The 15,489-nt window shown below is 47.3% G+C and overlaps 1 protein-coding gene across 1 annotated transcript in view; it reads right to left on the bottom strand.

Moving 5' to 3' along the window:
• LOC144721288 (cadherin-related family member 3-like) overlaps nt 1-15,489 on the bottom strand; it is a 32,954-nt gene that overhangs the window by 15,179 nt on the left and 2,286 nt on the right. The window contains exons 2-11 of the mRNA XM_078598789.1: nt 14,913-14,939; nt 7,646-7,830; nt 5,937-6,096; nt 5,088-5,179; nt 4,393-4,503; nt 2,530-2,633; nt 1,880-2,013; nt 1,005-1,185; nt 675-831; nt 244-349 (exon numbers count right to left, since the gene is read on the bottom strand). Of these exons, the coding sequence (XP_078454915.1) occupies nt 244-349; nt 675-831; nt 1,005-1,185; nt 1,880-2,013; nt 2,530-2,633; nt 4,393-4,503; nt 5,088-5,179; nt 5,937-6,096; nt 7,646-7,830; nt 14,913-14,939 (1,257 nt within the window). The remainder of the gene's footprint in view (nt 1-243; nt 350-674; nt 832-1,004; nt 1,186-1,879; nt 2,014-2,529; nt 2,634-4,392; nt 4,504-5,087; nt 5,180-5,936; nt 6,097-7,645; nt 7,831-14,912; nt 14,940-15,489) is intronic.

The following is a 15,489-nucleotide window of genomic DNA, read 5'->3' as shown; positions in this document are numbered from 1 at the left end:
TATCATCAGTCGTTGTATTCACTTACCTGTCACAATGTCATTTGTCACAATACCAAGTATTACATTTCACGACTTGGTGATTATCGCAATATTAGCTTCCCTAAGTTTGATCTAGATTTTCACATTTGCTCTCTATATGATCCCCAACAAAAAAATTACGTAACTCCCTGCAAAATAAACTGAAAGCAATTAAATAATTTTCAGAAGACTGATATATTTTACGTAAAAAACGAGTTTTCTTACACGTCAGTGAGATATTAACTCCAAGGTCATAAACCTCTATTTTCAGAATGTACTTGTAGTCCACAGATGCCAAATCTGCCGTGTCATAATCCAAACTTGAATTTATCTGAGAAAAGAAAACGAAACAAGGTCATGCCACCCTCCGATTAGCATGGTTTGGCTACGTATGCTGTGAAAGAAGTTCAACATACATACATACAACATGCTACTGATTGCCTTGACAAAAAATACAATTTCATGACGTCGAGAGGATACTTTAAATCATTAGCTTCCCATTACTCCCATTGTAATATCATATTTATTAAGGTGACAGAGTAATGCAGTTGATCGAAACCTAACATGACCATGCAGTGCAATCTGTTACCACTGATGTTTTGTGTTTCTCCTCCATAAATCAGTGCAGCTCAGCAACAGGCAGCTGCTGTAAATACCTTGAGAGTAGCTTCCGTCATTGCAAAGCGCCCTTCTGAGTTCGCGTCAGTGCTGAGACTATATTTCAGCACATTGTTCGGTGATGTCACATCACGATCTGTGCAGGATACATCCACGACAGCAGAATTTTCAGGCGTGGTCTCTGGAATCCGCAATCTTTACAATAGAAAAAAACCACATGAGAAATAGATGTTGGTTAACACTACACAAAGGCATCCTTAAACAATTTTAGGTTTTATGTGCGTGTACAAAGCTGCAATAAAATGAGTTCGTATATATGGGTAATTGTTGTTCTCTCACGTGCACTATCTACGAGTCGTAATACGTACATGCGTTGGTAATAAGAGCAGACTGGCGGATTGTCATTGATGTCCATCACGTAGACTGTGAGATTGAGCGTAACGCTGCGTTCGTGAATGTAGTTTGTCGCCCGAACCAGTATATAGTTACTCTGGAGCTCAGGTTTGTCGTCTACGTCCAGCTTGAAGGCTGTTTTCACTTGCCCTGTGCCTAAAAGAGCCGCAAAACAGCCACTTAAAGCGGGCAATCAATAATTGCGATGTTAGGTCAATTAATTTTCTTAAGGAGTGTTTTTTTGCATGTGTGAGGAAAGCAAAGAGTGGGCGGGGAAAACCCACACGCATGAGGGGGCGACACTCAAAGGTCAACCACAGGTGGGGTTGACACAGATGGGTTTTCACAAACCATATTTGTATCCACGAATTAAATTGTGATCCACCAACCCTTACCCCCAATCGACTGGATTACAGACAATCTACCACTACGCCCAGCTACTTGAGCACATGAAGTGCGCTGTCAGATGGCAAAGCAAATGCAATGTATACTGCAATGGCCTTCACCTGCAGTACAGATGAGCAAGCATCTTGCACGCAGGTTACTTCTCACGAGTTCCGCCCCACGAGAATAGTCCTTAGGCCTAGGTTTTAGGCATCATTCTTTCATTACTCGATCATAATGTACATATCGGTTACTGTCTGCAAATCAGCTGCAGAAAGGGAACAGTGAGGTGGTGGGGGGGATAAGTTCTTCTCAGGCGGAAGTGGGATGTGAATGGAGATGTATGTTCTCGAAAATAAATGTTCTCATCTCTCTCTGTGTGTAGCTCAGCAAAAAACATCGATAGGGCATTCTAACATTATTCTCACATTAATCTGAGAGGCGTGTTTAGTGCAGTCCGCTTCACCTGGAGTTATATAAAACCCTTCCACATGGTTCACAAATGAAAAGAACACCTCGGTATCGTTGACTGCAACTACAGTCACCAGATGGTCTTGAGGTTCTTCTTCTGAAATCCAAAAGACCCTCTCTGATGGAGCCCTAAAGAAACATCGACGCACATTCGAATGCATGTTGTGATTAAGCCGCATCTGGTTGGTAGAGGTGGAATATTCCTTTTGCTGATTTTCTTTATACAGAACACCGGGATAGTGCTGTGAAAGGTTTGACTTTTAAAAGCCATATGTTGACCTTTGCTTGATGGCAATATAATTCATGTTGTGATTTGCTATAGTGGTTTTGCAATACATGATATAAAACTAAGTTTGTATGGCAGATTCAGTAAATATAATAACTTGAATGGTTTGATGTACATCAAAGGTGAACATAGAGCAATTCGAAAACATTTGTAGACACAACTCTACACGGAGATGTTGCACATATCATTGTGCATGTACGAATTATACATCTTCTTCAAAGTAACACCCAACATGAGCAATAGACTATTTTTTTTATATGACCGTACAATGACGTGGGCCAAACATGACCGAGCTTCACTCCATTATTGCTTGGATCCATGAAGAAACAGTGTGTGTGTATCCGAGCTACATATCTTACGTAAAGACTAGATCGTTGTCATCCAGATTTACGACTGTAACTGTCAGGGTTAGGTTGCACGAAAGGCCGTTTTGGTCCTTGACCATAATGTCCAGCAAGAAATTCTGAAAGATAAAACGTGACAATGTTTGTGCACAATAACAAAAGTAATATTTACATTTGACTATCTCAATAAAAAAATATAATTATTTTGTTTTTTTCCTTTAATGTCAATTAAAGCATCAATGTTATCAGTTTTTGTGTTTTACATAATTCTAGATTTTTAAATATATTTCATAAACAGTTAGCTATATACTCAAAAAGCTTAAGATCACTCAAGATTTGTAGTATATATGCAGGCGTCCCTCGCATAACGCGCGATCCTTACAAACAGTGCATAAGTGGAATCGCGTTGTATTAAGCCTATTTTCCCATATACATGCATGTTATAAGGGGGGTTGCGTTACGGAAGTAAAATTTTATATAATTATTTTTATCCCTGGATTTACAAAACAAAGATTACATAATAAGGAGTCCATTCAAGGACTTCTTGCACGTTTCCGTGGGCTGCTTGCAGCAGCAGCACGCAATGCAAACAAAGGCAGCGGATCCAAGTTGGCTACGCCCAGCCCGTGACACTGGGGTGCTGCCGTGACGCGGTTAACGCCCTCGTGAATTTATATTTTTTTCTTTCTGTGAATTTTTATCACTGAAAATAAAAAAAATGACGATCTTTTTTTATTGAGCACGTAACTGTGAAACGAATAGCATAAGCATGAAGTATGTCCCCTAAAGATGGAACTGCGAATTCACGCCTGTATGTAAAATCCTTGTTATATAAGGAAATATGTTGCCAGCATTTCATCCATGAAGTTCAAAACAGTTGTCTAAGTGTAATTATTTTATGATGGATGATACCGTTATGTGCACCATCTACATTTACCCGTATGAACACTTGAACATACAGCGATTCCAAAAAGCATTCCCTATTATTAAAGGATGACAACTTTTCAACAATATGAACCGCGTTGTTGCACTGTTATCAGCATATTCCTTTATATATATTGCGGCACAGACGATTTGGAAACAATCTGAGCCGAGATATTCTTTGGGTCTTTCGGTAAAGTCACGTAGATAGGTTCACAGAAAATAACAAAAATAGCAAAAAAACTACGTCGACTCAGCCTCAACTGAGTACCTGGTGCGGTGTGTAAACTTCGCCACTGGGGAGACAAAGGCGGCCGGGTGTGGTGCTGCCCACCCATCCCCTTGTGTGCCGTTCTGGCCTTCATAGGTGCTCACTAACAACACTTGCCCCAACAGCCTCTTAAGGCTATAGACAGGGCGCTAAACCCCGATCTTGCTCTTAACCCTTTGCCTTTCCGATGACGTATGTTTACGTCATCTGTTTTTCTTCCGATTCTAAAATAACTTTATCGGTACCGAGGCTCCCACAAGGCCATGCGGGAGGGCGTGTGGCACAGTTTGGCACCACCTTTCATTGAGTGTGGACATGTCACTACAGTTCTATGCGGTGAGTACAATGTCTTTAAAAACAGTGGCGCTATGCCACTCAAATATAAAATTAACACTGAGCCACTTGCTTGTTCCGAGACGCAGAGGTGAACGGAATCCATAGCTCACCATTAGCCACCAATGGCATCAACATCACGTTTTATTTTTAAAATCAGGGTGAAAACCCACCCGTTTAGGTTTGATGAACAGGTGACTGTTCACGCAGGGACTAATCACGCGAATGAAGCTTGATTTGTATGAATTGAATCCCACAACTGGGAATAATGATGACGTACAAGTGGCTAGGAGTAGGCCAGACCACACAAGTGTGGTTTTGTGAAGATGTCACGTGTGGGTGTAGTATCTCACCATGTCTGCGTTGCAGTCAAAACCAGCCGAGGACACCGTCAACATTCCTTGAGCTTCATTAAAGTTGAACTGGCTCAGGCCGGATACTGGTTCAACATTTAGCAAGGAGAACTGCAACATCAAAAATATTATAACAATAAATGTGTTCACATGCTGATGCCAATTAATGTATAAAGGAGAGTACATTCTCTGTCTTATTTGGATGCAAAACTCTCAACTGTTAATGTGAAAGTACATATCCCATTGCTTTCTTGCATGTAGCATATGTTTGTTAATTATATTTGTATGTAAAACTTCCTTCGCATCGTACGTAGCCAACCATGCAAATCGGAGTTGTGGGGGAATGACAATAAACTAAACACAAAATTCAGATATAATGAAATTTGTTTAAATCTAGTGCCTAGCTCCAGTGGCTTCCTAATATCAGAAGGAAGAGCATTCCAGACGGCCGCAGAAGTGCATAAAAAAACCCTTTTAAATATTGGACATTCTATTGGTACATTATAATTACAGTTATAATGTGAAACAAAATACAACCCTATTTGAATACATTTCTGAATGAAGGCCTCCTCACCCTGCGTCACAGCGGACTAACCGCAACACGGCAGCAGCGCTCTCCAGTTACAGAGGCACGGACAGAAGTGATGTTAGAAATGCACGAATCAGTGTCAGGTGCTTGGTGGGCTCTGACTTACACTGACGATGTCACCATAATCTGGATCGGTGGCTCTAACTCTGTAGACGATTGTCGCGTGTGGCGCATCCTCTAGAATGTGAATATGAGCGCCTGAGACGTTCAGTAAAAGTGAGACAAAATTTTACTTTAAAAAACAAGCATCAAATACAATTTTTTGTACACCGGCTGCAAATGCGCCATACCCATCGCAAACCATCACTCTTTTAGAGCTGAACCATGTTATAATAAACCAATTCTTGCTTTTATAAAGCTATCCAAACAAATTATAGTAATTTTTTTGTCACAAAAATCATACATATATTTTGGGTACAGTGCAGCATTGAATACAATATCATAAAAAACATTGTCATAACATACTTCGTGTTTGCATTCAGTTTGGGTTTGTTAAATGTGTCTTCCATGCCACCCATGGGGAAAAAATAACATGATTCCCATGTTGCAAATCCGAAAAACTATATCATGAATGCTACTTAAATAAGCTGAGTTTTTTTACAGTTACGTAATTATCAGGAAATAAATCATATCAGTAATCTGCACCATTAATATTGCACGTAAATAAAATAAAAAGTGGAAATCAACTGGAAAACATTGGTTGTCCCTTCACTGATTGCTGTTAAATATTAAATAACAAATGCAATTGCTTTTTTACCCTCTTACATTTGTCATTGTTGCCTTTTTCCACAATTTAATCTCAAATATGTGATCGGCCATCATTGCATGAGACGGAGAAATGCATTTGTGTCTCTTGCAGAGCGGTTGACTCGCCATGTATGAGAGATACTTCTTTACACGTGTTTTTTTTCATCATAAATTGAATCACACACGTACTAAAAAACAACACACTGACCTGCTGGGAATTGATCACTGCAGATCGGAGGCTCGTTAACATCAGTCACCTCAATGAAGAATACTTCTGAGCTGGTGCCATTGACATTTGTGACTGACACAGTCATGTTGTACTGATTCAGAGTTTCAAAGTCCAGCAGATTTACACTGATCAGGGTCACCTGGATTAAAGGATAAACCAGAGAAACCCACATCAATAGAATGTTCAATATTTAAAAGGCCTTATTTTTAAACCAACGACAAAGACAAAAGCACACTTTATTTACATTTCATTGGGTGAGAACCAATTGAGACAAGGGGCTAAATCCATATAGTAATTTTGGCCATTATTCCAACCACGTTTTGACATCACACATGCCTCATTCTGTAGTTTGCAAATTATCTGGGGGGCAGACCATTATGCAACTACTCATTGTGCACACTTGGGATCACCAATAGTGTGTGGGGATAGGGAAAGAGCCGTTGATCGTGAACATTTTTCATGCAATTGTGGATACTCCCCCACCACTGAAAGGAAATTGTGTCTTGCACAAGGAATGCAGAGAGGGCCTGGCATGCCATTCTGCTCTAATTCATGTGTGTGATTGTCAGCGCCATGCTGCAACATTTTCAGTGTCCACACAAAATGTTATCGCTGTAAACTGTGCTGCACGACAACACAGTTACCGAGGAGATGGAGCGATGAAATCAATTTGCGCGTGAGTGCTTGGTGGATTCTGTCATCGCAGAAACTGTGTTAGGTGGAAATTAGTAGGGAAGGCCATCGTATGGCAGATCATTGAACATGGCTGATGATGATGATGAAAATGTGATGAAAGTGGCAGAATGGAGGAAATCACACTCGAAGCAGATGATAAAGATGAAGAAATGGATGTTGATAATGTTAACAATGCCGTTGAATATTGGATAAAATGATGAAATATGATGTTAACGATGCTGCTGAGATTGACGATGACATTATTTTGATGTTACCCCTGTTGTCGTTCCGACGGCTGCTGATGTTGCTTCTGATATTGCAATTTAAATACCCTCTCTTTTTAAATCCTTTATATTAAGTTCGCTTGCTTGCTTACGACCGTGCAAATCTTTCGGTCGTTTTTTAACCCACTTTCCGTGATCCAATCGAGCTGACATTTTCCACACAGACTCGTTGTGCGTGACAATTAATGTTCGTAAAATGTTTTTCCAAAATTTTACACTTTTTAGGACAAAAATATTATATTTAATTACCAATTGCCTAATGGTGCAATGCAATCATCTGACCCATAGGTGGCAGCCATCTCAAGCCAGAGGACGAGAGGACTCTCGCCGCCACGCATATAAAGGATTTATAGTGAAAAACTTTGTTTTTACGGGTTATACTTGTTTAGGCTACGTTATGAGTATATTGAGAAAGGGAATATATGCCAAGCCTCAAAAAACAACTATGCCATTCCCTTAAAAATTTGAGCACTGCACTTTAGAATCGGAATATTATTCACAAACTTAAACAAAACAACCGGGTTACATAAGTGTACGACGTAAATGTATTTTTTTTTATCATTGTTGGGAAAATATAATGTACTTGCCAAGTTGAAATTCACCTATTTACAATAATTTAAAATACAGTATATCAAAATATAAAAACATGATACCCCGAGTTATATCAATACATGTTTAATAACTTTGGTTTTGTAAACATAACAATAATGAATAACCATTACGCTTTACCTCCACAATGTAAACTCCAGGACCAGGAACGTTTAATTGAAACCATCTCAGCTGGAAAGGTGATGTCGGGGTTAGTACAACATTGTCAATGGTTTCATTTGGGAAGCTGATTTCAAAAGTAGCCACCAACGTCTGAGCAGCGCTGTCTTCTGGTATAGTGAACACAGCTGGAATAAGATTAAAGTCTGACACGCATGCAAATGTAATGTCAGTGGCAATAACGACGTTAATTAGACATATTCCATCAAGATTCTCACGAACCCATCACATGTATATAAACATGTTTTGACTGAGCAAAATATGTTTCACAAAAAAAAAGTGTGAAAAGCCTGTAAGTTATTAAAGTTCATCGGCAGACAACATATTATCACCTTGTAATATACTAACCTCTGAGATAAACCCACTTTGTACATGACACATGCTTTGTTGAGGCTCTGCCTAAGGCTGTATCTGTGTAGTGACATAAGAAGGGAGGGGCTGCTGGGGGCTCTGGGTTCCCAGGTGGGTCCAGACGCTTAAGCCTCTGGGCGCCAGGCGTTGAGTTCCCAGGGGGTCCAGACGCTTAATCCCCTTGGCGCCGCCAAAGGGGGGGGCTGTGTGTGCTCTGTGGGATATCTGGGGGCGCACACGGCCCCACCCCTCGTTGTACCAGGCATAAAAGGAGAGCTCCCTGGACGATCGGGGCCCAGTTGTAACTCAAGACCCAAGACCCACGACCAGCCATCTGAAGACCCGGGGATGCTGTGAGAGCCAGCGCTGGGACTCTGGAACTCCCGACTCTACGACCTTGTGAGGGCGAGTTCCGGAGCGTAGCCAGAGTAGAGTATCTAGGCTGTGTAGCTAGGCTGTGTACCTAGGCTGTAACAGAGTATCAGGACTGTTGGACTGTTGGAGTGTTGTATTGTAATAAAGAAGTTACCTCTACAAGTGTCTCCGGAACCTGTTACATTTGGCGTCAGAAGTGGCAATGGAGACAAGAAGTAAGCCACGTACCTTCAGTCCTGACGGCGATGTTGAGGAGCAAGCGGCGACGGGGCAGCCAACTCGGGCCGACAGCGACGCTGCACCGCCGGCTCAGCAGTCGTCCACCATACCTGCCGATCTTCCTCCAGCGTCGGGAGCAGCAATGGAGGAAACGCTGCTTCGCCTCACCGAGCTGCTCCACGCCACCGTCTCCATCCTGGACGACATGCGTCGCTCACAGGCGGAGACAGCAGGGAGAGAGGAGGCGCAGCGGCCGCACCATCCCGCCGGCTCCCACACAAAGATGGCGGCCGTTCCCGCCGCAAATACATCCGGGTGTGTCGTCACTTCTGCGGGGGGAGCAGTGGCCGCTGGGAGCGACGTCACTTCCGGGCCCAGCGTGGGCCAACCCGATGACGCCGCGTCATCAGCGCTGCGTCCCTCACCGCCGGGTGACAGCGCTGCGAGCGCGAAGCCAGCTTCAGCCGGGTTGCCAGGCAACGAAAGCTTGGCTCACGTCCAGCAACGCCTGCCGGCACTCAAGGCATTTTCTTCAGAGGGGGGTGAGTGGGCAGCGTTCGAACGCCGGTTCGTCTCTCTTATAGAGACGTCCGGCTGGTCGGAGTATGAAGCGCTCCAAGGCCTCCCGGCCATGCTCGACGACGACTCCCTCGCAGCACTCCTTACTGTGCCACGCGCAAAACGTGCCACGCTCACGGATGCCCTTCATCAGATGCGGCTGATTTATGGACCCCCATCCGAAGCACGTCACCGCTTCGATGCGAGGAGGAAGAAGGCCTCCGAGTCGGCGATGGGGTACCGCAGCGCGCTGCTGGCCATGGCAAAGGTTGCCTACCCTCGCATGGATGAAGACGCTGTGGAGTCACTCGTGCTGCAGAAGCTCATGAGCTTGGCCCGCCAGCTTCGAGTTGCCATGCCGACAGCCGACGACGACGACGACTTCACGTCGCTACGTGCTGCCAGGTGCATCCAAGCACACCTACATTGCGATGAGGACACGACCATCGCCGCCTGCGCAGGCCCACCTGATGCACAAGCCTATGACGTGCATTCGGGGCCTCATCAGGCCTTCGCAGCAACAGAAAATCGCGGATCGTCCAACTGGCGATCCCAGCGAGATCACCACCAGCGGGACCGGCCAACCTCGCGCCAGGACGGAGCGTCCATCGTCTGCCACAACTGTGGCCTTCGGGGCCATGTGGCGTCCGGCTGCCGGGTCCCCCGACGCCGGACTTCAGGACCTCCGGCGCCTCGGCCACCACCGTATCCTCGGCATACCCAGGCGAGTCACGACACCTCGCACTCTCGGCCCCCACTTACAACAAGCACGCACCCTCACACCACACAGGGGGGTCATGCTTCTGAGGAGGGGGATTCGGGCCCATCATTGAACAACCGGGCGCTCGGACCGGGTCAATGGTCCGAGTTGGCCCATAGGGTCGTTGCCGCTGCGGCAGGGTCCTCTGCCGTAGTGGGTTCCATCGAGGGCGTTGATGTTCGTATGTTGATCGATACGGGTGCGTCGGCGACCATCATTTCAGACATAATTTATAACATTTTGCCCGATATATGCCGTCCCTTGCAGCCAGTTGATGTGCCATGCTATGCCGCAAATGGGGGTTCGTTGGGCATCACCGGACGGATCAATGCTCAGATCCGCATTGCTGACGTCCAATTAGTTGGGCCCATTTTGGTCTCATCAACCCTCGCCGTTCCGTGCCTCCTCGGAACAGATTTCTTGGGGAAGATGCCCATTAAAATTCTCATTAACAAAGGGTGTATTGAGCTCCCCTCCGGCCGACGCATGGCCTTCCTACCCACACCCACTCGGTTGCACTCCGCATCTACGACGGTGCAGGCGTTGGCGGCGTGCACAATTCACATTCCTCCTGGCTCTCAGATGTTAGTTCCCCTCCGGTTTCGTAAACCCCTTGATTACGACGCGTTCATGGGGGGTGCTGTGATCGGGCCTTCGCGTTCAGCTGAGCGGGTGTCGGACCTCGTGTGTGCACAAACGCTCGTGCGAAGCGACCACGACCCCTTTATCCAGGTCCTTAACGCGGGATTGGAAACGGCCGTTATCTGTCAGGGAATGGTGCTTGCTCACGCGACGCCAGCCCCGCCAGAAGATGTGATCGTGGGTCACGTAGGGGGCGAGTTCTCTTCCGTTGCCAAGCCAGGTCCTGACACAGGATGGCTCGACGCGCTTTGCTCCACTTCTGCCGATTTGTCACCATTACAACATGCTAAATTACGCACGCTGCTGAGCGATTTCGCCGACGTTTTCAGTCAAAGCAAATTCGACATTGGCTGCACTAAATTGCTAAGCCACCACATCGACACGGGTGATGCCGCTCCAATTCGTCAAAACCCATTCCGGTTGAGCCCGGCCGAAAAGGAACATGTACGGGTGGCCGTCAACGATATGTTGGCGGCCGATGTCATTGCGCCATCAAATAGCCCATGGGGGGCGCCGATCGTTCTTGTTAAGAAGCACGACGGGAGCCTCCGCTTTTGTGTTGACTTCAGGAAACTTAATAAGATTTCGGTGGCCGACGCCTACCCGCTTCCCAGGATGGACGAGTCGCTCGATGCCTTAGCAGGTGCGCATTACTTCTCCACCTTGGATCTCCTCTCGGGGTTTTGGCAGCTACCCCTTGATGACGCATCCAAACCAAAGACGGCCTTTCGCACGCCGCAGGGACTGTTCCAATTCAACAGACTTCCCATGGGTCTTCACTCGGCCCCGGCGACGTTCCAGCGCCTGATGGAGCTGGTCCTCGCTGGGCTCCAGTGGGATTCTTGCCTAATCTACCTCGACGATGTAATCGTGTTCAGCAAAACTTTTGATGAACACCTCACGCGATTGAAGGCAGTTTTCCTTAAAATGCGAGCGGCTAACCTCAAATTCAAACCGCAAAAATGCCACCTCATGAGGGATTCGGTTCGTTATTTGGGCCATATTGTCAGCCGCTCGGGAATTGCCACGGACCCCGAAAAGACAAATTGCGTGCGCTCATGGCCAACTCCTACCTCTGTTGGGGAGGTGCGGAGTTTTATCGGCTTCGCCTCATATTATCGACGATTTGTTGCGGGATTCGCATCTATTGCGAAGCCCCTCCACGCATTAACGGCCAAAGGGGTCAAATTCCGATGGGGAGAGTTAGAACAGGCATCATTCAATGCCGTCCGAAAAGCACTGGTCGATGCTCCTACCCTGTCTTATCCAGATTTTACCACTCCGTTCATTCTGGATACAGACGCCAGCAACACCGGAATTGGAGGGGTGCTGTCGCAAATTGTCAATGGAGTGGAGCGCGTCGTCGCCTATGGCAGCAGGGTGCTGTCGCCCGCGGAGCAACGTTACTGCGTGACGCGCCGCGAATTGCTTGCTATCGTTTTTTTCATAAAGCAGTACAGGCCATACGTGTATGGCAGGCATTTCACAGTACGCTCCGACCACGCGGCGCTACAATACGCCTTGCGAGTGGACCAACCATCTGGACAGCTCTCGCGTTGGCTCGAGATCCTCCAGGACTTTGCGTTCACTGTCATTTACCGCAAGGGGATTCAACACGGGAACGCCGACGGGTTGTCGCGACTGCCGAACAATGGGCGCTGTGCTTGTTTTTTGGGTGCGGGGCGTTGTAGGCAGCCTGACGGGGTACCGCCCCCATCCCTTGCGGCCGCGGCCGGGGATGGGGTCGGGGACCACGGGGCTCCCTCCACGCAAGTTCCGCAGGACGCATTGCTGGGCCTCGGGTTGGACGACTGGGGACGTCTTCAGATGGAAGACGTCTCCCTCCTCAAATTGAGACGCCGCGCTAGGGATGCCGAGGGTCACAGGGGGCAGGGGGGCCCCGTATCATATGTCATCCGGGAAGGCGTCCTCATGCATTGGGATGGGGGGTCCCAATCCCACACATTGGTGGTGCCCACCTCCCTGCGGGGGCGACTTGTGTGGGAAACCCACAGTCGCCTCTTGCACTTGGGTGTTCAGAAAACACTAGCTAAAATCCAATTGGAATTTTTCTGGCCGGGCATGGCAAACGATGTGGCTGACCTTGTGCAAGGTTGCACAGAATGTGCACGGCGGAAACCACCTGCTAGGCCGTCCTGCCCGCCGCTCCAATCCATTAAAGTTTCCCGGGTCAATGAGATCGTCGCATTGGATATTTTGGGTCCGTTTCCCGCTACTCCTCGGGGTAATAAGTACCTTTTGGTTGGGGTCGAATATTTTACCCGATGGGCCATGGCCTGGCCACTCCCCAACCAGTCTGCAGCAGCCATTACAGAGGCCTTTTTCCAGGGCTACGTCCTGGACAAGGGTGCTCCCGAACGCCTGCTGACCGACCAAGGGAAAAATTTCTCTTCCACCCTGTTGCGGGATGTGTGCAACCTGCTAGGGACACACAAAATTCGCACCTCGCCATATCACCCCCAGACTGACGGTATGGTCGAGCGATTACATAGGACACTTACCTCCATGCTAAGCCACCAGGTGTCTGAGTCACAGACTGATTGGGATCTCCACATACCTGGTGTCTTGGCCGCCTATAGAATGGCGCCCCATGCTGCCACGGGGTACTCGCCATTCTATCTAATGTATGGTAGGGAGGTTTGCCCCCCAATCGACGTACAATTGCACATTAAACAGCCCGCACCTAAGGCTAAGATTGCCGACCACATCCGTGCTAATGTGCGTCGTCTCGTAGATGCCCGGGAGGCTGCTCAAAATAACTCAGAAGCCCGTCAGCTTGCCAACGAGCGGTTGCGGAATCTCCGCACATCCCGCCACGTTTGGGTAGAAGGGGACCGCGCCTGGCTCCACTGCCCGCAGGTACCATTGGCTACTTCCTCAAAACTGCTTAAGCCTTGGAGAGGGCCGGTTGTTATTATTCGCGTTCTCCGCCCGCAGTGTGTCAGGATCCAGCATGGCAAGCGACGTTGGTTCGTGCACCCGTCACGTCTAAAACCTTACATTCAACCCTACACACCTCCTTCACATCTCCGGGGCCGAGAGCGCGACATGTCTGACGAGTCGCGCCGCGATGATGCTGCTTCTAACTCTCGGGCAGGTCCCGCTGCCCCGCCCTCAGGTGCCTTGGGAATGAAATCCGCCACGGCCGACCCAGCGGGAACAAGCTTGCCCGCGGGATCAGCGACCCAGGACACAAGCGCAACAGCGGGTCGTCGGTCCCCTCCTGCCTCCGTCGCGACCGATGGACCTGCCACTCGGACTCGCTCAAAACTCAAACGATTTTCATGACCCCCGCCCACGAACTCTCGTCCCAACGCGACGCCACTCACTTTTCCATCATGTATAGTGGGCGATTGGGGCGTGCGTTCATCCTGCATATATGTGTTTATACAGTGTTGTTCTGCATCGGTGACCACAGGAGGGGGAGAGGCGCTTTCTTCTCATTTTTTTTCTTGATTTGTCACACACTCATTCTGATGGTTAACAAATAATTTCTTGTACAATTGTATTTTTTTTTTGACAGCCGGGTCGGCTGGAGGCTACGTAGAGGGGGGTAATGTAGTGACATAAGAAGGGAGGGGCTGCTGGGGGCTCTGGGTTCCCAGGTGGGTCCAGACGCTTAAGCCTCTGGGCGCCAGGCGTTGAGTTCCCAGGGGGTCCAGACGCTTAATCCCCTTGGCGCCGCCAAAGGGGGGGGCTGTGTGTGCTCTGTGGGATATCTGGGGGCGCACACGGCCCCACCCCTCGTTGTACCAGGCATAAAAGGAGAGCTCCCTGGACGATCGGGGCCCAGTTGTAACTCAAGACCCAAGACCCACGACCAGCCATCTGAAGACCCGGGGATGCTGTGAGAGCCAGCGCTGGGACTCTGGAACTCCCGACTCTACGACCTTGTGAGGGCGAGTTCCGGAGCGTAGCCAGAGTAGAGTATCTAGGCTGTGTAGCTAGGCTGTGTACCTAGGCTGTAACAGAGTATCAGGACTGTTGGACTGTTGGAGTGTTGTATTGTAATAAAGAAGTTACCTCTACAAGTGTCTCCGGAACCTGTTACATTATCACCTTGTAATATACTAACCTCTGAGATAAACCCACTTTGTACATGACACATGCTTTGTTGAGGCTCTGCCTAAGGCTGTATCTGCACTAATGCACAGACTAATGCAACAACGTTTCCCGTAACTCAAGTGTTTCCAGATATAAAAACACACCTCTTGGCACCGCACGCGATAATGTGCTCGAGACATGCAAAAACACTTAACTAATGTTGTTTGTAGAGTGAATAATGTTGCATTAGAAACTCACCAGGCTTAGCAGAAGTTCCTGACCAGCCTGAACACAAAGAGAAAGAACCAATATAAAAAAAAAACATTAAAGAATAAAAAGTCACTGCCCATTATTATTTAAGAAACCTGAGAAATTATGTGTTTATATTACCATATGATGCACGCAATATTAAAATAATACAGGATGTCCATAAAAATATCACATATATATGTTAAAACAATTGTAATGAGACAACAGTTCGACTTGAGCACATGAATGTTGAGCTTTGGCGAAAGATAAAGTATATGCCAAAAATAAAATGAGAATCTTGAGTGGTCTTCAACGGCACGGAACGGAAGAATTTGTAACAATCTCACCCAAAATCTTGTGAACACTTGGGACTCCCCCGACAAATCTCGATAGCATGTCACCAACGCCATGCCAGCCATGTGGAGGCTTAAAAGCGAAATAAAACTACGATGATGAAATCTCAACACGACCAGGTCTGAGGGAGTATCGTTGTTATCCACATAACTCAAACCGCAGCCCAATTATAATTCTATCATAATGAGACACTACCTTTACGAATACATTTGTATGTTCACGGCAGTGTTAA

The sequence above is a fragment of the Lampetra planeri genome, chromosome 11 (genome assembly GCF_965212315.1).
Source record: "Lampetra planeri chromosome 11, kcLamPlan1.2.h2, whole genome shotgun sequence".
Lineage (NCBI taxonomy): Eukaryota > Metazoa > Chordata > Hyperoartia > Petromyzontiformes > Petromyzontidae > Lampetra > Lampetra planeri.
Note: the sequence above shows the minus strand (reverse complement) of the source record. Positions and strands in the feature narration are given on the sequence as shown.